Source organism: Tupaia chinensis, unplaced genomic scaffold (assembly GCF_000334495.1).
Source record: "Tupaia chinensis unplaced genomic scaffold, TupChi_1.0 Scaffold146740_1, whole genome shotgun sequence".
Classification (NCBI taxonomy): domain Eukaryota; kingdom Metazoa; phylum Chordata; class Mammalia; order Scandentia; family Tupaiidae; genus Tupaia; species Tupaia belangeri.
In genome coordinates this window covers 504,850-528,063 of record NW_006206595.1, presented here as the reverse complement: position 1 = coordinate 528,063, position 23,214 = coordinate 504,850, and the positions used below count along the sequence as shown (strand labels likewise).

At 46.4% G+C, this 23,214-nt stretch overlaps 2 protein-coding genes across 13 annotated transcripts in view; both read left to right on the top strand.

Annotated features, from left to right (window-relative positions):
- Positions 1-22,604, top strand: part of LOC102481159 (cyclic AMP-dependent transcription factor ATF-7) — a 132,980-nt gene extending 110,376 nt beyond the window's left edge. For 6 of the 12 annotated variants that reach the window (XR_003548015.1, XR_003548011.1, XR_003548016.1 and 3 more), the window contains 9 exons: positions 176-275; positions 821-934; positions 1,545-1,697; positions 6,513-6,710; positions 8,095-8,203; positions 13,034-13,167; positions 13,455-13,657; positions 19,002-19,200; positions 20,499-20,630. Coding sequence is in view for 4 of the 12 variants with exons in the window: in XM_014584398.2 (XP_014439884.1) it covers positions 176-275; positions 821-934; positions 1,545-1,697; positions 6,513-6,710; positions 8,095-8,203; positions 13,034-13,167; positions 13,455-13,538 (892 nt within the window). In the remaining 8 variants the exon portion in view is untranslated. Of the gene's footprint in view, positions 1-175; positions 276-820; positions 935-1,544; positions 1,698-6,512; positions 6,711-8,094; positions 8,204-8,933; positions 9,354-13,033; positions 13,168-13,454; positions 18,439-19,001; positions 19,201-20,498; positions 20,669-22,490 lie in introns of those variants that run through there. The other 6 variants (XR_003548014.1, XR_003548013.1, XM_027768529.1 and 3 more) reach the window with 6 other exon arrangements.
- Positions 21,931-22,947, top strand: NPFF (neuropeptide FF-amide peptide precursor). The gene is made up of 3 exons (XM_006169086.3): positions 21,931-22,270; positions 22,491-22,612; positions 22,746-22,947. Exons 1-3 carry the CDS (start codon positions 21,959-21,961, stop codon positions 22,861-22,863), a joined length of 552 nt encoding a protein of 183 aa, XP_006169148.1. The 5' UTR covers positions 21,931-21,958; the 3' UTR covers positions 22,864-22,947.
- The last annotated feature ends 267 nt before the right edge of the window (positions 22,948-23,214 follow it).

The following is a 23,214-nucleotide window of genomic DNA, read 5'->3' as shown; positions in this document are numbered from 1 at the left end:
TAAAGTCAGCAGTGTTGCCAGATTTCCCACCTTTATGATAGAGTCAAGATTTTATAGTGCTTCTCTATGCGTTCCTTAACTAGAAAAGATTAGAAAATATGCTAGAATTATAGGAGGAAATGCATAGATACCAAAAAGTCCGTATTATGAGCTTTCTACTTCATGTCTCCTCTAGGTCTCCCACCGGCTCCCTCCCTCTCGTCATGCATCTTGCTAACGGACAGACCATGCCTGTGCTGCCAGGGCCTCCGGTACAGATGCCTTCTGTTATATCGGTGAGCTCTGTAGTAGGAGCAGCCAGCCCCACCAACATGCTAATCCTTCCCTTCCACCTGAATGGCTGTAAACACACATGAGCCCTAGGGAACTGTGGACTCTGGTCTGTATTAGCATGGCAGTGTGCCCAAACTCTTCACTAGCCTCTGCCAGTCCAGCACTATGGAACACTAGACAAAGACTCATCTGGACGATTGGCTCCTGGTCTAGGAATTGATCTTGCCAGCCCACTGATTGGTTGATTTCATTTGGCACATAGCACTGCCCAAATTGCCCACCACTTTTCTCAAGATACAGCCCCAGCCTTTCCCACAGAAATTGTCCCAGCACTGGAGGATCAGATTCCCTACCATGTGGTGCTCCATGGGGGAAGGTATTTCCTAGGCTGTCCCTGTGTGCCCTATGGGCAGATTGCACAGAATAGGCCCTAATATGCCAGTCTCAGAAGGAATTTATTTTGGGGAAATGAATGAAAAAATATTTGTTGCCCTACCAATAATAGCATTCTGTCCCCTTCTGGTTTTTCTTCCCTCTCTTGATCCAGCTGGCCAGACCTGTGTCCATGGTGCCCAACATTCCTGGTATCCCTGGCCCACCAATTAATAGCAGTGGTTCCATTTCTCCCTCTGGCCACCCTATGCCTTCAGAAGCCAAGATGGTGAGTACATCCCAGCCTGGGGCAATGTTGGCTCTTCTGAAAGAAGTGGTGTCAGCCTGGGTTTTTCAAGTGGGCTGAGCAAAGCAACCTTCTGGTCCTGCTAAGCTGAGGGCCCCGTACTGTGGGGTCTGGAAAAGAAAAGACCCTGATTCATAACTCCCACCTCTCTTCCCACCTTTAGAGCCTGGTACACAGTCCATGGCAGTGAAAAGAGGCAGCACAGATTGTTTGGAATGGAACACTTGCCATTTTAGTTCCAGGGTGACAGATGGAGGGTGGTGAGCGGGCAGGGGAGCTGGCCAAGAGGTGAATAGCTGTGTAAGCAGCATCTGGCCAGGTTCCAGGAGAGAGCTTTCATCTGGACTCTCTTGCTTCAACAACCCCTACCCTCCAACCATGCCCAGGATGATAGCCAGCAAAAAGAGTAGGTATTTTAGGGATCCAGGTGCATATTTTTTTCCCTGTCATTTCTTTTCATTCCTCTGGTAAGGGAAAATTGGAGTGGAAATTTTAGCTATCCGTAAGGTCAATAATAAAATCTAAGCCTACTCTTCTTATCCTTGATAGAATCCCACTATTGACGAGCTATGTTTTCTCATTTTCCCCACAGAGACTAAAAGCCACCCTAACCCACCAAGTCTCCTCACTCAATGGTGGTTGTGGAATGGTGGTGGGGACTGCCAGCACCATGGTGACAGCTCGTCCAGAGCAGAGCCAGATCCTCATCCAGCACCCTGACGCCCCATCCCCTGCCCAGCCACAGGTCAGTTAGGCCCTTGAAACCAACTGTGTAACCTTACTCTTCGTGTCATAATCTGTTTTTCAAGAAGCAAAAAATTTGAAAAGATTGGGTATTTTTTTGCTATTTCAGTTCTTATTGATGGTTTGGTTACAAACAGGCTGAATAATGCAGAATTGTTACAGAAGAGGCCTATTTTGGGTTTTGGGTTTTGGGTTTTCTCTATATGTGAATGATGGTTTAGCGTCTCAAACCACATTATGCACTAAAAAAGGAGGCTTACCTAGTCTCTTTCCAGTCTATTAAGTCTTACCCAAAAAAAAAAAAAAAAAAATTAGCAACTTACTTGATTAGAATTTATAGCAAAAACTAGATAATAACAGAATATAAAATGTGACGTTACAGTAGTTAAGGCAGCTCAGTAAAGAAACAAGAAAACACACCCAATAAAACACCATCTCAAGACTGGCAGGTGGCGTGGTGGTTAAGGCATTGAAGTCCACACATGGCCACCTGCAATTTGAGTCCTGGACATGGTGGGCTTGCATTATCACTTTCCCTTTCTCTTCTCTGTCTTTCTCTGGTCAGATTTTAAAAATAATAATAACAAAATTAAATAAGTAATTTTTAAAAACAAAACAAAATCTCATTACCAGTTCAACCCCTTATCCCAGAATATTAAGTCTTACCCAAAAAAAAAAAAAAAATTAGCAACTTACTTGATTAGAATTTATAGCAAAAACTAGATAATAACAGAATATAAAATGTGACGTTACAGTAGTTAAGGCAGCTCAGTAAAGAAACAAGAAAACACACCCAATAAAACACCATCTCAAGACTGGCAGGTGGCGTGGTGGTTAAGGCATTGAAGTCCACACATGGCCACCTGCAATTTGAGTCCTGGACATGGTGGGCTTGCATTATCACTTTCCCTTTCTCTTCTCTGTCTTTCTCTGGTCAGATTTTAAAAATAATAATAACAAAATTAAATAAGTAATTTTTAAAAACAAAACAAAATCTCATTACCAGTTCAACCCCTTATCCCAGAAAAATAAAATCCTAAAAAGCCAGAGGGGACCCATTTAGCCACCTAGTTCTCTTCTCAAGGAGCTCTCAGTTGTAACAAGATTCTTTGGAGACTAAATAGTCCTCAGTTTTCATACTGTCTGCCCTGGACAGGTGACAACAACCTGAGATTGGTTTCTAGAGTTACATTCTTTGCCCAGCCACTCTTTTCCTGATGTCACCACCTGCTTCATTGGTTACCACCACATGTCCAAACATTTCATGGCCATATGCTGCCTTAAAGCGTGGCCAACAATAAAAGCTTTCATTTGAGTTTTCTTGTTGGACACTCAGCCTGCCCATATTACTGTTAAGCCTCACCAAAGCCGTCCTGGAGTCGGTAAAGCAGCAACCACGTCGCCTGAGTGGTGCTGCTTTCCCTCTTGGGGAAGTAACATGGCTTCCTTTTTAGTCGTCAGTGATTCCTTTTCTTCCCATTCTTCCCTCCTTTCTTTTTGGCTATTCTTTTACCTGCATCCTCTACATGAGTTACTGAGTTGCTCATAAGAGAATAAGAACCCATTCTTTCCTTTCCCCTCTTCTCCTTCTAAAGTACTAATCCTTTTTTTTTTCTCTCTCTCTCACACACACACACACACACACACACACACACTCTCTCTCTTTCTCTCTCACTCTGTCCCTCTCTGGTCAAATTTAAATAAATAAATAAAGTTATATAAAATAATTCTAGAGAGATTTTTGCTGTAGGGTGTACATGCTCGCCAGACAGACAGAGACAGAAAGCAAGAAGTCACCTCCTAGGGTGACGTCCATGCCACAGTCCCTTTTCCTCCAGTCTCCCCTCAGGATTTTGGGCACTCACACACGTACCCAGCATGAGTTTCAAGCTACCTGGTCTAGGACTTGAACCTCAGTCAACTATGTAGGAGTCCAGCAACATAACCATTATGCCATCTGCTGATCCCCTAAAGTACTAATCTCTACATGTGCTCCAATGAGCTCAGGACAAAGCGGAAGTTGAAATTCTCAGAATTACTGTAAATTTCTTGAGGAAAGTATCTTCCCTTGGTGAAGTGAGAAGCAACAAGTAAAGGCCTCTAACTCATTAAATTGAGTTTGAAATTCTTGCACCATTTTTTTCTTCTTTTAAGAGAGAGAATATTAATATGAATAAATAAAATTATCTCTAAATTATCTATACTAATGGAGAACGTAATTTAGTAGGGCCTGGAATGAAACGGTTTTTTTAATAATTATTTTATTTAACTCTATTCATTTATTTATTTTAATTTGGCCAGAGAAGGATAGAATGAGAGAGAGAGAAGGTGAGAAAGCAAACCACCATGTCCAGGACTTGGAACTGTGGTCAGCCATGTGTGAGTCCAGCATCTCCAACCACCATGCTACCTGCCGACCCCAAGTTTTCTGGTTTTTTTTCATAAGCTCATGCTTGTTTTCATAAAACTGATAGGAGGTCTTGTGTTTGGAAAATAATATAGATATTCCTTAACAGCAACAGATCCAAGAAGAATTTACTTTTGGCATTGTTTGCATTATATAGTTTCATTTCTACAGATAATTACCCTGTCTACATTTTGTTTAATTTTGACCACTATTACAAAATTGGTCTGCCTTCTCTGAACATACCAACTGACAGAAAGGGAGAATGATCCAAAAGTGTTTTAAGAGTCATTTATCGGGACCAGCAGTTAGCGTAATGGCTATGTCGCTGGGCTCCCACGTAATCGACCGCGGTTCGTGTCCCGGACTCGGTGGCTTAAACTCACACCGGGCGCGTGTGCGTGTGTGCCCAAGATCCCGAGAGGAGAATGGATGAGAAGGGATTGCGGCGTGGCCATCCCCCCGGGGGGTGATTTCTCGCTTTCTGTCTCTATGTCTCTCTCTCTCTGTCTGGTGAGCGCACCCGCCCTATAGCAAAAAACCTCTATAAAAAAAAAGAGTTATTTATCATTATTATTATTTTTCAATTCACCAGAGAAAGAGAGAAGGAAAGTGAGAAATCAAACTGCCAGGTTCAAGACTCAAACTTCTGTCAGCCATGTGAGAATCCAGCATCTCAACTACCATGCAATTTGCTGGCCTGATCCAAAAATGCTCTGACAAGGAACTTTAGTCCAAAGTTCAAAAGCAAGAGGCAGTCTTTTTAAAAATTATTTTATTTAACTTAATTTACGTATTTATTTATTTTAATTTGACCAGAGAGGGATAGAGAGGAGGGTAGGGAGTGAGAAAGCAAGCCATCAGGCCTGGGACTTGAACCATGGTCAACCATATGTGAATCCAGTGCCATTAACTACCATGCCACCTGCTGGCCTCAAAAGGCAGTCTTATATCATTAGTTTGTAAAGGAGTTAAATGTTTTTTCTCAACGTTTTTATTTACAAGCAAAAGGTGAGAAGTTTGCTGAGAATGATAGTAATTGTAAGTAAAAAGAATATATGAAAAAAAAGAATATACATGGGACCAGCAGATGGCATAGTGGTTACATCGCTGGACTCTTGCATAGCTGACCACTGTTTGAGTACTGGACCCTGTGGCTCAAAACTCATGCTGGGTGCGTGTGTGTGCATGCTCAAGATCCTGGGCGGAGAATAAAGAAGGGATTTTGGAGAGGTCATCCTCCCTGGGGAGTGATTTCTCACTTTCCTCTCACTGTCTCTGTCTCTCTCCAGAGACATATGTACTTTAAGGCAAAAATCTCTACAATATATATATATATACACACACACTCTACAATATATATATGTATATATATATATATATATACACACACACTAATCTACTATATATATATATATATACACATACTATTCCCTACCTCTCTATAATGGCTTATACCTCACTGCTAGTGAATTTTTTTTTAAGTTTCTCCTTTTGTGAAGTCCATTTTATAGTATGCAATTGCTCGTGCATGTTGCTTGTCCCTATCAGTGATTCTCAAAATCATAGTCTTCCTAAAAGTTCTCCTGACATCTTTCCCTGATTCTGATTTTCCAGCCTATAAGATTTCCTATGGTTAAGAAGCAAAGGAGGTAGGGACCAGCAGTTAGCGTAATGGCTATGTCGCTGGACTCCCACGTAGTTGACCGCGGTTCGAGTCCCGGACCCGGTGGCTTAAACTCACGCCGGGCGCGTGTGCGTGCGTGCCCAAGATCCCGAGAGGAGAATGGAGGAGAAGGGATTGCGGCATGGCCACCCCCCCTGGGGGGTGATTTCCTGCTTTCTATCTCTCTGTCTCTCTCTGTCTGTCTGGCGAGCGCACGCGCCCTATAGCAAAAACCTCTCACAAAAAAAAAAAAAAAAAGAAGCAAAGGAGGTGCCAGCAGGTGGTGGTGGCTGAGGGCACTGGACTCACACATGGTTGACCATGGTTCAAGTCCTGGACCATGCGGCTTTCTCTCTCTCTCTCTCTCTCAGTCTCTCTCTGGTCAAATGTAAATGAATGAATGAATGAATGAATGAATGAAATTAAATAAAATAATTCTTTTTAAAAAAAGCAAAACGTGATCTTAGTTTCATTTTGCCTGTGTGTCTCAGAAATAATCAGAATTTCCAACTGAACGTGGTTTGTCTCGGTATGAGGCTAAGACTGGAAAGAAAACGGGAGTCAGAATGAGGAACTAGCACAAACAAGCTGAGGGGAATAGATGAGACTTGCCGTGTTTTCCATGGACTGGTACATTGCTTTACCGGTTCTCTACCAGATCTGCTAATCTGCCTGATGTCTGGTTCGACTTGAAAAGGATTCATTTTCCCCTCAAATAATTCCTCTTCCTTCCTGGGCAACGACAGGTCTCACCGGCCCAGCCCACCCCTAGTACCGGGGGTCGCCGGCGACGCACAGTGGATGAAGATCCCGATGAGCGGCGGCAGCGTTTTCTGGAGCGCAACCGGGCTGCAGCCTCCCGCTGCCGCCAAAAGCGGAAGCTGTGGGTGTCCTCGTTGGAGAAGAAGGCAGAGGAACTCACTTCTCAAAACATTCAGCTGAGTGTGAGTGGCCCTGGATAATTCCTTGGATTATTGACTCTGGAAAGTGGGATTAAATTAAAAAAAAAGTGGGACAATATAATAGAAGATGGTAATTATTTAATTAGGTCACAGCCAGAAGTAGTGCCAGAAAGAATGCAAAAAGAACTTCTTAAGAGTCAGAATTGAAATCTCTTCCCTAGAGACTGGAAAAGATACTCACCATCTTTCCCCAAGTCTGTTACTGAAATGAGTCATCCCTAGACCTATTTGGATGAAGAAAATTAGATTAAACATCCCAAGGTGCTCTTATAAATCACCAGTAGAATCTGACTGGGGTCATGGAACACAAAGTGAAGTGTTTTGCCTCAGATAATGAAGTAATGAAGCTTAATAAAAGAAAGGAAAAAAAAAAAAAAACTACAAGCATAAATGAAACAATTACAATCAAGATATTCTCTTAAATATCATTTTCCTTCCTCTGAGTATTTATTAAAGTATTTAATTATAAAAGTATTATATGAGTATATTTTTATTACTTTATGTAAGGAGTCTTTTTGAAAAATTCATGGAGGGACAGCCCCATGGTGCATTGGTAATGATCTGCTCAAGAGAAGGCAGATCCTACATGGTGACTGTGCTTTGGATTTCCTGCCTGGTTGGTCTGAAACATCACACACACACACACACAAGTGCTGGGCTGGAGGGCTGTAGCAAGGGGATCCTGTGTGACCAGCCCCTGTGAAGGGTGCTCAGTTCTCTTCCTCCTCTTCTCTCCTCCACCTCTCTCTCATACATGCATGCACTCTATTATAATAAAGAAAGAAAACTTTTTTTCTTTTTTAGTTTTTTGCTATAGGGCGTATGCACTCATCAGAGACAGAGAAAGCGAGAAATCACCTCCTGGAGGGATGGCCACACCACAGTCCCTTCTCCATCCTCCTCTCAAGGATTTTGGGCATATGCACATAACATGCCCGACCTGATTCTAAATCCACCTGGTCTGGGACTTGAACCGTTCAGCCAAGTGAGTTCTAGCACCTTAACCTCCATGCATCCTGCTGACCCAAGAATTTTTTAAGTTCATGGAAAATGTGTGTTATAAAAAACTATGCATGGATTTCAAAAAATATATTTTTAAAAGATTTTGCCAGCAGGTACGTGCTTTGCCAGAGACAAAGAGGGAGAGGGAGAAAGCACCTCTCACTGGGGCACACCACAATAACTTCTTCTCCATTTCTCATCCTATCAGGATTTGGGGTACAAATACACATCCATTTGGTGTGTCATTGAAGCCACTGGGTCCAGGACTCAAACAATGTGGTTGGCAATATGGGATCTGACTCCCTTAGCCAGTAGTCCACAGAATTGAGGAATTTCTTGGTACTGTTTTCTTCTCCCTCCTTAGAATGAAGTCACATTACTACGCAATGAGGTGGCTCAGTTGAAACAGCTCCTGTTAGCTCACAAAGACTGCCCGGTCACTGCACTACAGAAAAAGACTCAAGGCTATTTAGGTGAGTGGCTTACAACCTAAGCAAAGTCAACCTGTCAGTAAACTGTACGTACACACTGTGTCTCAACTGTTTATAAATTTTTTGCCGTATCCTCAGTGTTCTGAGGACTCCTTAGGAGGATGAGTGAGTAGCTCTTATGCAGCATCCAGTCCTATAACAAGAAATGTTTGACAATAATGTAGAATTATCTAAATTATCTATCATAGTTGGGGATGAAAGGTAGCAATATTTCTTGGGTGTCTGTTTTGTATTAGGCACTCTACCGTCTTTCCAGTTCTCTCAGGAATCTGGTGTTCCGTTATTAATATACGGGAGGAACGCTGCACTCAGATTAGGTCTCTTACCGGAAGGTACAGAGCTGCTGTAAGTCATGGAGCCAGAATTTCCATCCAGGGTTTATTTCAAAGACACTCTTCTTGACCTAGAGAAGATACAAATAGCAGATGATACATTGGGATTTGGAGTATATTTTATCTTTCTAGTGATAGGCCGATGTTGGTGAATTTGTAATCTGTACACATATGTAAAATAAGAGTACTGGAAAGAGATGGCCACAGAGCTGAGCTCAGGACAAGCCTAATTCTGAAGTTAAACCACTGTGAATAATAAGCTATGGATAGTAAAAGCTGTAAGTGCCTATTTTTCTTTGTAAATTAAATAAATTCATAGAAATGTTGGCTATCAAATTTTGACATATTAAATTATTTTTCCACTCTCTTTATCATTTCAGAGATGTGCTCCCATAGGAAAAGAGTACATCACCAATTTTAAACATCTCTTCTTAAACTTCAATACGTACTTCAGGGTACATTTATTCATTAAGCAGATATTGATTGAGTTCCTGATCTGTGCCAGGCACTGTTTTACATGCTGGGAATGTAATAGGGAATCAAATAGCCTAGATTAAATCCCTGCCCTTGAGGAGCTTATATTTTAGTAGGTGAGGCAGATGATAAATAAGATACATAGGTAAAATATATGGTATGTTAGGTAATAGTAAATTCTATCGGGTCAGGGGAAAGTCATGAGGCATTTTGGCAGAGAAAAATCTGTCTTGACTTCCCTGACAACCGAACAGAGTAAAAAGCAGGGAAGGGTAATGTGAAATGCTGGTAGCAGGACTGCAGCTTTAGATGAGGTGGCTTTGGAATAGAAAGATCTGAAGGAAATGAGGGAGCTAGCTGTGCATTTATAGGAAGAAAAGTGCTACAAACCGGAGAAACAGCAAATCCACAAGCTGCACGAGTGCCTGGGACGTGCTGGAAATACCAGAAAGGAGGTTAGTGTAGCTGGGATGGGGAGTGAGGAAGGGTGGGAAATAGCCAGAGATGAAGTAGGGGAGGTGATGGGCATCGTTCAGGGAGGTCTTGTCAGTCACAGTGGGGATCCCAGCTTGTACTCTTCATTGGGGGCCATTAGAGGACTTTTTTTTCCCCCCAGAGAGAGTTTTTGGCTACAGGGCACATGCACTCGCCAGAAATAGAGACAGAGAGACAGAAAGTGAGAAATCACCCCCCGGGGGGGATGACCACGCCACAATCCCTTCTCCTCTGTTCTCTTCTTGGTATCTTGGACAGGCACACACACGCGCCTGGAGTGAGTTTAAGCCACTGGGTCTGGGACTCGAACAGCTGTCAACTACATGGGAGTCTAGTGACATAGCCATTACGCCAACTGCTGGTCCCCATCTGATGTGTTTTTGAACAGGATCACTTTTTAGAAATATCAGGGGTGTGTGAACAGAAGCAGGCAGTTCATGTAGGAAGCTATTATAACATCATAAGTAAGAAGCTGGGACCGACAGGTCATGTGGTGGTTAAAGGCACTGGACTCCCACATGGCCGACTGTGGTTCAAGTCCCAGACCTGGCAGCTTGCTTTCTCACTTTCTCTCTCTCTCTATCCCAGTCAAATTTAAATAAATAAATAAGGTTAAGTAAAATAATTCTTTTTTTAAAAAAGGAAGAAGAAGAAATGGTGTCTTGGGTGCAGCCCATTAATACGCACTGATTAACACTGCCACTCATCAGGCTGAGGCCACATGGGAGGTCCAGGTTTAATTGTGCCCCATCCTAAAAGCTAAACCTGGTGGCACCAGTAGTTGCAGCTGTAGTCTCAGCTACTCATGCCTGTGGCCCAGCTACCTGGCAGGCCAAGGTAGGAGGAGCACAGCAGCAAGACCCTGTGTAGGATAAAAAGAAACAGTGGAATCTTAGAGCAGGGTGATGGTAACGAAAGAGGTGAGAATTCAGGATATATTTTAAAGTTAGAGCAACAGACTTTGACAGTGAGTCAGATGGGATTGTGGTATATATGGGGGAAAAAAATTAAAAATTACACCAAAGTTTTTGGCCTGAACAACTGTAAGAATGGAGTTGTTGGGCCAATCAATGGTATGGTGATTAAACTGGATCCTACATGGCTGACTGGACAGTTCAAGTCCCAAACACAGTGGCTTGAAAAACACACCAGGCACATGTGCATGTATATTCAAAATCCCTCAAGGAGAAATGGAGAAGGGATTATGGTGTGAACATCCCTCATGGAGGATGCTTTCTCACTTTCCATTTCTCTCTGTCTCCCTCGTTCTGTCTTTTTCCAGCGAGTTCACACACCCCGTGGCAAAAAAATAAATAAAGAAAAGTAAATGGGGCCACCAGATGGCGTAGCGGTTACTTCGCTATATTCTCACATGGCCTACCATGGTTTGAGTCCAGACCCAGTGGCTTCAAACTCACGCCGGGCACATGTGCATGCATGCCCAAAATCCCAAGAGGAGAATGGAGGAGAAGAGATTGCAGTGTGACCATCCCCACGCAGGAGTGATTTCTTTCTTTCTGTCTGTCTCTCTCTCTCTCTCTCTCCAGCGAGCACATACACCCTATAGTAAAAATCTCTCCAAAAAAAGAATAAATAAAATAAAAGTAAATGGAGTTGTAATTGTAATGGGGAAAATGTAGGTGCAAGTGGCTTGGGAGGCATGGTAGGAGGTCCGTTTGAATAGGCTGCATTAGGTGGTGTCCAGTAGACAGTCGGTGATCTGACTCTGTAGTTTGGAGGAAAACTGAAGGGACCACTTTGGGAGTCAGCAGCATGTGGTTAGTTTGTAAAGCCATGAGACTAAACGAAGTCCCCAAGGGACAGAGAGTAGTTTGAAAAAGAAAAGGACTGAGCCCTGGGTACTCCAACACTTAGAGGTCAGAGGGTTGGAAGGGAACCCACAACAGTCTGAGAAGGAGCAACCAGGAAGGAGGAAAACTAGCTGAGAAGCTGGTGATCTGTAAATCAAGATAAGAAAGCATTTCAGGAAGTTTAGTGATGGACTATATCAAATGCTTTTGATGGACTAAGGAGAACAAGGACTGAGTATGAATATGTTTTCTTTATATAGTAAATTTTCTACTCAGTTGCTACAAGAACTTGACAGGTAGTCAATCTATTAAACTTCTAATTTAGCAAAAATATATCTCGTTCCCACTCTATGGCATGGACACTGTGCTAGGTACCAGACAAAAGACAAATAAGACACTGTTCCTGTCTCTGGGAGATGCATGGGGTGATGTTAACCTATGCATGAGGTAAGGACAGATATCCCAGGCAGGGAGCCCCTAAACTGGGAGTTTCCTGAAGATGGGGTTCTTTTTTTTTTGGAGAGATTTTCACTGTAGGGCGCGTGCGCTCGCCAGACAGACAGAGAGAGACATAGAGACAGAAAGCGAGAAATCACCCCCCAGGGGGGATGGTCACGCCACAATCCCTTCTCCTCCATTCTCCTCTCGGGATCTTGGGCACGCATGCACACGCGCCCAGCGTGAGATTTAAGTCACCGGGTCCGAAATGCGAACCGCGGTCGACTACGTGGCAGTCCAGCGACATAGCCATTACGCTAACTGCTGGTTCCCGCCAAGATGGGGTTCTTGTACCACAGTACCTGGCACATCGATAATCCTCAGGAAAGGTTTGATGAATAAATGAACGTATCCTCCAGACGCACAAAGGATGAAACAGTTCATTTCCTCAGGGTAACAAAGAAGACTTCACAGTGGAGGCAATGTTTGAATTACCAGAGAAGACTCAGGCATCCATCAGGAGGTCAAGAATGCAGTCAGCTTTTAGAAGTTTGCCCTTACTCCACACACGTCTGAAACTTGCTGACCATCGAGCAGCATGGAGTTCCCTGTATATTCAGCTCAGATATTTGTATTTAGTAATAAAATGTTCTTGCCACTTTAGGTGAAGTGGCATAGCTCGTAATAAATCTTTCATAGTATTAATCCCAGCTAATTGATAGTCAGGAGGGTATAACAGGCTTCTAGTTTTATGTGCTAACGTAACCTTGGCCAAGCATTAACCATTTGTAACATCACTTGAGTGTGGCTTGAGGTATTTCCGGCTTACCTGTGGTGCAACCATACACTAAAGGAATGTGAAAAGTAATGGAATGATTTCATCCCTGTGGGAATTAGAGAAGATAACTAAAATGAGATCTATTTTCAATCACCTTTAAAGATATAAATAAGAGGAAGTGTTCCAAATAGACGTAATGAACTCTGCAAAGTTCTAGAAGCCAGACAGTGTAATTAATATACTGGGATTCACCTTATTGGGGTAGCTAGGCTAATTTTGGCCTACTTCTGACTTTCCTTCACACAACGTCCCATTTCCTAGTCTATTCGCAACTTAGAATCCAGGATTCTGAGGAATTAAAAAAAAAAAAAAAGATGGGTTTTATTTTGCTTTTATTTAGAATTATAGCAAAAGGAAGTCCTGCCTCTCTCTCCATTCTGTTTTCTAACACTTGCTCTCTGCTCTTTGCCCTCCTTCCTGGCAGAAAGCCCCAAGGAAAGCTCAGAGCCAACGGGTTCTCCAGCCCCAGTGATTCAGCACAGCTCAGCAACAGCCCCTAGCAATGGCCTCAGTGTTCGCTCTGCGGCTGAAGCTGTGGCCACCTCGGTCCTCACTCAGATGCTTAGAATCCAGGATTCTGAGGAATTAAAAAAAAAAAAAGATGGGTTTTATTTTGCTTTTATTTAGAATTATAGCAAAAGGAAGTCCTGCCTCTCTCTCCATTCTGTTTTCTAACACTTGCTCTCTGCTCTTTGCCCTCCTTCCTGGCAGAAAGCCCCAAGGAAAGCTCAGAGCCAACGGGTTCTCCAGCCCCAGTGATTCAGCACAGCTCAGCAACAGCCCCTAGCAATGGCCTCAGTGTTCGCTCTGCGGCTGAAGCTGTGGCCACCTCGGTCCTCACTCAGATGGCCAGCCAAAGGACAGAACTGAGCATGCCCATACAGTCGCATGTGATCATGACCCCACAGTCCCAGTCTGCGGGCAGATGATGCCTCCCCTGGTGGAGAGGTCCCCAGCCAGAGCTCGCCCGCCCAGGAACCAAGAGAGATGTCATCTTATCCCCTCCCGTCTGCCTTGGACGTGGCAGTGTGGGGAGAACTTGTACGTTGTGAGTAATGGACAGATGTGGGGCTTTTCTCTTCAGCTACAGTCATGTACGTTTGACACCTGTACTAGGGGCCATCTAGCCCCAGAGCCACATCAGTCATCCCCCCAAGAGTGGAGTTTCTGACATGCCCACATCCCAGACGGTCTGAACAATCACCCCCACCCCATGCACGTGTACCTGTCTCTTTTAACACTAACCCTTACGCTCCTAGGTTTGGGGGTTCTCGGTTCCCTCTCCTCCCACGAAGCCATAGCTGTTACTGTCTTGTTCTTTCCCAGCATGCCACTTCCTGCTAGACTGAGGGAAGCTAGACTGATGGGCTATCACCCACTGACCCATCCCCAGGACTCAGGACTTTGTCTCCCAGCAACTGCTTATCCCTCTTCCCCTTTCTAAATTCTAGTTAAAACATTCACTTACAGAAAATGTAAGGTTACTTTTAATGTATGAAGTAGCAATATTTTCTAGCTCTTCCATAAGCTTTATTCCTTCTCCCTACCTGTCACCCCCTCCCACCAAAAAAAGGAAAAAAAAAAAGAAGCCAAAAGACAGAAATGAACAAACCCCCAAGAGTTCTAGTCCTTTTTTTTATCCATTTCTAGAGGTATTTGGGTACCTCATTTTGTCTCTTGACTTTACCTAGTCTAGTGGTGGTGTCTTCTCACCTCCCCACTAAGCCTTGGCAACCTCATCATGTGGCCTTATTGTTAGATGTCACTTGATAGTGCAAAGGGAAGAGCCAGGATCTGACTGGTGGACTCCCAGCAGCCCCCAATCCTCCGATTCTAATCATCAGGGCAGGCAGGAATAGTATAGTTAAATACTCCTTTCATCAAGTTACTCGATTACTTGATCCTTTATGTTTTGCAAGAGTTTACTGGCCAAAAGATGCACATCATCATTGGCCGTCCTCCTCCTGCCTCTCCCTCCCTCATCCACATTACTGCCTCGGTCTCTCTTCTATAACTCGTTCTGATGAGGAGGCTGTCATGCAGGCCAGCCTCACACATCTGTCTTGTTTCCTGAGCTAGGGTCTTGTATTCACAAGTGCCCATCACCCTCTGGGCTTCCTTCTTTCTCTTTCCAGGTTCCCAGCCACGCCACTGAGTCTCCCTGGTCTGTGGAATTTCTCCAACTCATTTCTGCTCTCCACCCGCTAAATGCAGAGCTTCTCCACAGTAGAAGCTCCAGGACTCTGAAGCATCGTAGCCAAGGTCCTGAGAGGGTTCTAGAGAGTGTAAGGTTGGGTGGAGAGGAAGGGTGAGGAAGGGCATGCAGTGCTAATCTCAGCAGAGGAGCTCAGGGTCTGGCTTGCCTGGGAATTCGTAACTGTTGCTCTCAGAAGAGTTAGGTTTTAGGAGCAGAAATTCATCCCTCTTGTCCTCCTTTCTTCCCCGTTAGGACTTTCTGTCTTCCCTTGGCTCTGAACTGCGCAGTTTCCACAAGGCCATAGGTAGCAGCCCAAAGCCAGAGGCCTGGGGATAGATGGGTCAGCTGTAATAACTCCTTCAATATGAAACCCTTCCAGTTGTTGCAGAGCCACCTTCTGCCATCTGCCCAAGCCAAGAGTGTCCTTTTCTCAGTCTCTCCTACCTCCATCTTAAACACACACACAAAATAACTGCCAGCTTCCCATTTTGTCTTCCAAAATTGGCTGTCAGAGGGAAATGAGGAAGTGTTCTAAGCTCAAAGATCCCCACCTCCTCAGAGTGATACACCAAGGAACAGTCATTTGACATGTTCCACTGCGTTTGCTTTAAATTTCCCCTCCTGCTTTTCAGAGCCGGTGCTGAACAAGCCACCCTGGTAGAGGCAGAGGACCGAAAACCTGGCTTTCTCATCCTCTGTCACCAGGGATCCAGCAGGAACAGCCCCTGCGGTGATGCAGACTAGCAAATGTCATGGCAGATGGTCAGGACGCAGGTCACCACCTCCAGGGACTTTCAGTTGCCTTTAAAAATTCACAGCCATAACTTGTGCTCAGGACTTCTCCTTCAGACAGCTGCTCCCTAGGATTTTCTTCTGCTTTAAGAGTTTTGTTTCATTTTTTATTGTCTTGATTTCCCTCTAACAGACGTGCCCTAAAGCTTGACTGAATTAATGGCTCCTAAGGAGCTTTCATAGGACCCTTGGCTATTTTTCTTCTCCCTTCAGTCAGGTGTTTTAAAGTTAGGAATCAGTTTACTGCATACATGTCCTGTCAGTCTGTCCTTGTGTTGCATGGCTAATTTATGTAGAGGGTCTTTTTCAGCTTCTTACCTCTCATGTCTCATTCTCTTGACTTCTTTCTTCCTTGTCATCAAGTGGGACATCAGTACTGGGGACCCAGGTGAGTAGCATTGCCAGAATGTTGTAAAGGGCATTCATGTAAGGAAGGGGTGAGACAGCATGTCCCAGACAGTTCTGCAGGTGGTCCTCGGTCTCACTAAAAAGCTGAAGCTTCTCTGTGATCAAGGGGAACGTCACTTACCAGGCCGTCGCTGCCACTGTGGACACTCTCCTCTGATCTTTGCCATCCACACGTATCTGCACCACAACCAAACATCACAGAGGGTGACAGGTCTTAGGACCATGGTCTTTCTGCAGGCCTGAGAGAGGATACTTTCAGAAAGGAACTGAGAGTATAGGTGTCTTGGGATTCTTCTGAGTGAATACAAGACCCGGGCCTCACACCTCACTCCAAAAACATAGCCAGCTGCCAGATACCAAGGCCACAGAGAAAGGGCTCAGAGCCAGGCCTGATCTGTATGCTCTCTGCCCCAGCCCCTTAAAGAAAGCTTGCTTAGACTTGCGAGGTCTGAGAAAGCCTCCCACTCTGCTGGACAGGACTAGAAAGAGTGGTCCCTCCTGTACTTATTCTTTCCCAGTTGGGTATATCCCCTAGTCTGGCTCCTCCAGCCTCCACTCCCCTCCTTGGGCCTATGCAGAGACCATAAATAATAGGCGGTGGCTAAAGAGGAGCCAGCTAGCTGAGCCTCACCTTGCTGCCTTCCTTCTCCCTCATCTGTTCTTGGCTCCGTTCTTACCCCCTGCCCCCAGCACCAGCCATCCTGGCAGATGGAGTGCTGTACCGTAACATGCACTGTCCACGGCTCACATCACCAGAAGACACCAAAAAGCTCTTCTCTGGGTTCCACACTGAGAGGCTCCCTAAAGGTGCTAGCCCCTGAGACAGCTCTAGCCACCAAAATGTTCCCTTTCTTTCACAACTTCTTTCCCATCCCCAAATCATTATTTTTCATTAATACTGTACATTGTATATACAGGAAGGAAATTTTTTTTAGCTGCATAACCAATCTGTTTAGATCCCAGTCCTCCTCACTGTATCACATATGTCTTTGTTGATATGCTCTTTCTGTTTTCTTTGTAATTATGTTTGATGGGTTGGAACCATGTGGAGGAACAGGACAGGTAATCAGAGGACCCCCTCGCCCCTGGCCTCTCACAGCCTTCATCATCCCTCTCATCGTATAGAACTGATCTCTCTTTCTGCACACACACATACACACACGCACAGACTAAGTCCCCACCCCAGGGTGTGACCCAGCAGGAGTGAGCGTAGATAATTGCTGGCCGTCTACATCCCCACCCTGTACCGGTTGGACTGTCTCTCTCTGGGGTCAAGTTCTACCCGAGACGAGAGGCTGGGGAGAGGTGGAGGGCAGGTTAAGGCAGTTTGTCCGGTATGGGTACAGGTCTGTGTTGCAGCTCCTTGGGCTAGTTTTACCTTTGTAACGGGGCTGGTAGCACGCAGTATCTCAGCAGCACTGGCCGCCGATGAGGGCTGTCTGCGCTGCAGGAAGCGGCTCCGAGCACCCGTTGCCTCAGCTTTCCCTTAGGGCTATGGTTCTCAGAACATGGTCCAGGATAAACAGCACCACCATCACCTGGGAGCTTGTTAGAGATGCACAGTCTCGGGCACACCCCAGACCTGCGGAAGCCGGAACAGAACAGAGGTGGTCTTTAACAAGCACTCCAGGTGATGCTAACGCACACTAGAGTTTGAGAACCATCGCTTTAGGGAAATTCCCGCAGGGTGTTGAGGATATCTTACACACCATCCTCTGCCTTAGCGCTAACATATTTTTCCATTTCTCTCCAGTCCTTCCCTCCATTCCCACTAAAAGAACACCGTGTCACTCATCTCAAAATCTAGGTTTGTCTTTCTCTAGTCTTGTCCCTGCGTCAGTGTGGACAGGAGTTGTCCCATATCCCCCTGTAGGCTGGTCACTCCACATCCTTTGTTAGGTTAAGGACCGAGCTTCCGCTGACCCGTTCCTCTCAGCACACACACACCTTGTACACAGGGAGGAGATGAGCCTCCAGCCCCACAGCGGAGGCTGCTGCATCCTGACATAGTATCTGTTGGGAAGGAAGCAGTGTGTATCTATGATTATATCTCTGTTCATCTATATATTTTTGACATGTAGTAACACCTCTCCATCTCATCAAGGAACTTGACTCTGGGTCTGGGTCACCCCAGTCCTCAGTGGTGGACTTTGACAAGGGGGGAGGATGCAGTGCTACAGGCTATTTTGTTACAAAACCGTCTTTTCCCTTTTGCCCTCCTTCCAGTTCAGCATGACCCCTGTGAGCAGGCTCTCACAACCTTCCGGGACGGGGCTGAGGCAGGGGCTTAGCTCTATTTTCCCTAACCGTCCCTTCTTCCTTCCCCCTTGCCACTTAGCAATCGCCCTCCCCCAGCCATGCCTCCCCCCACCCTGACATATATTGTGCCTTATTTATGCTGCAAATACAACATTAAACTATCAAGAGAATCACTGGACGTCTGATGCTTCACTCTTCTCATCTTCAAGACACATTGTCCACTCTCCTGGGAACTCACCGGGCTTTCATGTCTTTGACCTTCCTCACTCACATTTGTTAGGTCAGAAGGAGCAGGGATTCTTGTCCTTACTTTTTATACAGGGGACAGCCAGCCTAGAGAAGGTGGGTCATTTCTGTAAATCACATAGCATAACAAGAAGGCACACAGATCAGAACTCAGATCTGCAACTGCCTTGGAGTCACGGGAGCATTCAGCACAGAACCTAGTGTGTGCTCTGTGTGGAGGGGTCATGGAAGCATGTCTGAAAGCAAGTGGCCTATTTTTTAGTGTTTTGTCCCTACTCCCCCCACCCAGCAATTAAGAAAACAAATCAAAACAAGCCCTATTCTCAAGCATGCCTGGCGTGTGCACACCTGGACACAGAAAGTGAAGCATGTCAACAAAGGCGTATGTTTCTGCTATAGGGGCATACACTTGCCAGAGCGAGAGAACAAGCGAGCCCCTCCCTGGGGAAATGGCCACACCACAATCCCTTCTCCTCCATTCTCCTCTCAGGATTTTGGGCACACACATGCATCTGGCATGATTGTTAAGCTTCCAGGTCCAGAACTCCAGTTGCACCTGCACCCACATGGGACCCAGCGGCTTAACCTCCATGCTGAAACTGAAGCTTTCCTATGGTGAGGATGAGGAGGTTGGTCTGGAAATGATTGGAGTTTGCTTAGAAGCAAGCAAGAGTTGGCAAGAAAAACAGGTAATGAATGCCCAGAGACAATGGGGAGTAATGAAGCAGCAGAGGAGAATCCTTAATTCTCTATATTGTTTTAAATTTTTGAAATAATATTTTTATTTATTTACTTATTTTAATTTGACCAGAGAGGAATAAGGGTGGTGAGAAAGCAACTCCCACAGTTGGCTGTGTGGGAGTCAAGTGCCCCCTAACCCAAGCCACCTGCCGGCCCCCAATAATTCTTACATTAGTGTATTCCTCTGTGAGCATTATCTCACAAGTGAGAACTGTGAGCCAGGCTAAGGAACTTGACAAGAGATAGGTGCCTCTGAGGTTTCCCAGTTGGCAAGAAATTATTTAAGAAGCTGTTTGTGGCTGGTGTTTGGTAGACACTGACATAAATAGGGAGCCTGAGCCTACTTAGGAAATGGGAAAGACAGTGCTGGTCTTGATTTTGTGTGGTCAGGAGCATATGAGGGTCCAGGGAAGGGTAAGAAATGATGTTGCTGAAAGCCACGTACCAAAGCCACGGTTGGGAGGTTTTAGAGGTAGGACTGGGACTCTGGAGACAGGGCATGTGACTTGGTGACTAAAGTGGCTGGATCCCATGTTGCTGATGATATGATTCAAGTCCTGAACCCAGCAGCTTGAGAACATACCAGGTGTACATATGTGTGTTGCAAAATCCCAAGAGGAGAGTGGAGGAGGAGGAGTTGCGATGTGGCCATATCCCCCAGAGGGTGCTTCTTCACTTGCCCTCTGTCTCTTTTTGGCAAGTGTGTGCACCCTGTAACGGATTAAACAAATAGGGATGGCAGGTGGCGTGATGGTTAAGGGTGCTGGACTTCCACATGGCTGACCATGGTTCAAGTCCCAGACCTGGCGGCTTGCATTCTCACTTTCTCTTTCTCTCACTCTGTCCCTCTCTGGTCAAAATTAAAAATAAAATGGGTCCAGCAGTTGGTGTATGGCTATGTCGCTGGGCTCCCATGTAGTTGACCACAGTTCGAGTCCCAGACCCAGTGGCTCAAACTCATGCCAGGCACATGTGCGTGTGTGCTCAAGATCCTGAGAGAAGAATGGAGGAGAAGGGATTGTGACATGGCCATTGTGATTTCTCACTTTCTGTTGCTCTCTGTCTTTCTGGCAAACACATGAACCCTATAACAAAAACCTCTCCAAAAATAAATACATACATAACATTTAACATAAAGTTAAATAAAAAAAAAATTAAACAAAAACAACTGGTTCTGTCTGGCCCAAAACCACTCTTGGGAATGTCCCACCTGTCCTCACAACCCTGTTCCTCTGGACTTCATCAGATTGGGACAAAGCACAAGATGATGCGGGAACCACTTTCCACAGAAGAGCTGTCTACCTATGCGCTTGATGTTCCCTTTTACAAGGTGGTAAGCTGAGACGTTTTGTTTCGTGTGTGGGACCAAACAGGAAACCGGTTACGAAAAAGGAAAAGGTGCACCCTAGCTTAGACTGCACTAGCAGCGATGCAGTGTCAAGAACATCCAGGTCAAAACCTGTCCTACCCCGTATACTGAAGTGTAAGTTGGCTCCCAGATGCCTTACTTAAAGACTAGAGTGGAAGAGTTATATCTACCTTCAAACACGTGGAGTGTTTTTACATAAGAAAGAGAGGAGAGATGTTCTGTGAGGCTCAGTGGAGCAAACTAAGACCCCTGATGGGAGCCACAAGGAGACCAGCCCTTCCAAAGACCGGCTCAGCAGACGGTAAGTTCCCCGGGACTTGGGGAGTGCCAGGTCCTCACAACTGACGTTTTGACCATACTGGCTCCACACCAGACCCCAGGCTGAACAGACCACAAAAGATAGTTCCTTCCAGGGTCCCCACATTGTAAGCGACGTCAGTGAGGTTCAGAGAGGGCCATAGCTTGCCTCAGGCTGAGGCAAAGCACCTTACATCACGCACCACGTCAACGTGGGCTGCACAAGCCGGGACTCGGGAAGGAACCTAGGGTTAGAAGGAAGCCGCACCAGATTTCAAAGGGCCCCTGACTGAGTAGTGATTTGGTCTTTTCCAGTCCAGCCCAACATGTGAGAGCCTGGGCCAGGCAGAGGCTGTGCTGAGAGGGAGGTGGGATGACCTGTAGCCCAGCCCACGGAGTCCTGCTGCTGCCCTCCTAGGGCCCCCCCTGAGTGGGGTCTCAGGACCTCCGTGTTGCCTCACCCTCCCTCCCAGGCTGCGGAGAACGGAAATGGCTGGGCCCGGCAATGAGCAGCTATGACCACAGGGTGGCAGCAGCACCTCAGCTGTGAAGGGCACTGCAGGGAGGGCACCAGGCAAGGCCAACGCTGTGCTCTCTAGTGAAGATGGGGCTGACTAGAACGCTTTGAAGCCACTCCTCTGTGGGCTCCAAAACCCTTGTAGACACTTTCTGTATCTCTTTCCTATCTGCAGGTGCACCTCAGTAGAGATTCCATGTGTAATCCCCCTCCAGAGCACGTCCACAGGGGTGTGAATGGGCTGTGTGATCCTGACTGCTGACCCCCATCAGGGGAGCAAATGGGCTGTCATCCCGGCCAGCTCTGACCCTGGCCGTTCATGCCTCCATCCAGGACATGATGCCCAGCCCCTCCTGACAGGAGTTTCTCTGTGCTTTTGTCTATAAGTTAGGAAAGAGGGGAGGTGATCAATTGAAGCTCTCCAACCTGTTGAGGGATTGGGGTTCTTGTAAGCCCCCCAGGGCCTGGCTCTGACAAAGCATCTGCAATTAATGATGTTTCCCGAGCTCTGGAGACAGGATTTATGCATCTAATAACGTCTATAACTCCAGGCTTAGGGGCTGGGGGCCGGAGGCTGAGAGCAGGATGTCCCGAGGGGGCCATGGGAGGGGATCCCAGGTGGCTCTTAATGGAGCGGTGCATTTCCATTGCCTGCTCTAGACTCCCCCTCAGGCTGCTGGGGGTGGGGGCAGCAGGTATAAGAAGCCGGTGGCTGTGGAAGGCGAGTGGCAGCATGGATTCTGGGCGGGCAGCTGTGCTGCTGGTGGTGCTGCTGTTAGCGGACTGGGGTCTTGCCAAAGGACCAGGGGGCCAGGATGAAGATCAGATCTTCATGGTGAGCACCCCATCCCTATATCCCCATTTTCCCCTACCACAGTTCAGACTCCTGCTGAGATTCAGATACCCTCAGACTGCCAAGGTCTTAGTACTTCCCGTTGGAGGAAATGGCTCCTCCTCAGTCTCCAACAACTTGTCCCCAGCATTCACTCCCTTCCCCTTGTGACTTAAAAGTCCAGGCATTCACCCATCTCCCTTCCCTGATGGTCCTGCCCTAGGAGGAAGACAATGGACCCCGCCCACCTCAGGACGCCCAGACCCCTGGGTCCCTCTTGCGCTCCCTGCTGCAGGCCCTGGAGAGACCTGGCCGGAGCCCAGCCTTCCTGTTTCAGCCCCAGAGGTGAGTCTGAAAGGCCCACAAGCTTGGCAGGGGCTGAGGGTGGAAAGGGCAGGGGACAGAAGAGGAAAAGGAAGGGGGCAGGAGAGGGGAAAGACTGAAGGGACCTATGTCTGAGGATGCATCTCTCCTAAAGGTTTGGTAGAAACACCCGGAGGGCCTGGAGCAATGAACGGCTGAGTTCCCGGGCTGGAGAGGGGCTGAGCTCCCAGTTCTGGAGCCTGGCTGCCCCTCAGCGCTTTGGGAAGAAGTGACATGTCATCCCTGATGTGTGTGCATGCAAGGCTTATATCCAGAAGTGCCCTATGTCCCTCAAAATAAAGTGGCTGCCTTCTAAATCCTTGTCTGTCTGAGGCTTCTTAAAAGGGCTGGGAAGAAGCCCCAGGCAAGAAGCACTACCCCTTCCATCCTCACCAAACCAAAGTCTCCAAAGACACAGCTGACAGGTTTCCCAGAGGGCCCTACACCCAGCCTCCAGCCACCAGAAAGGAAAGCAGGAGAACGTGCAGTGGGGGGGCGGGGCGGGGTGACAGGGGTGAGGTGGGTGGGGGGCAGCCAAAGGCAGGCACCCAGAGGAAGGACAGGGGGCAGGTCTCCTCTGCCAT

Bases quoted from the DNA above. Each gene is read 5' to 3' on its own strand.
- NPFF (XM_006169086.3), top strand. From the start codon at position 21,959: ATGCATCTAATAACGTCTATAACTCCAGGCTTAGGGGCTGGGGGCCGG. The intron at 22,271-22,490 runs GTGAGCACCCCA...GTCCTGCCCTAG, and splicing joins ATGAAGATCAGATCTTCATG to GAGGAAGACAATGGACCCCG. The intron at 22,613-22,745 runs GTGAGTCTGAAA...TCTCTCCTAAAG, and splicing joins TTCCTGTTTCAGCCCCAGAG to GTTTGGTAGAAACACCCGGA.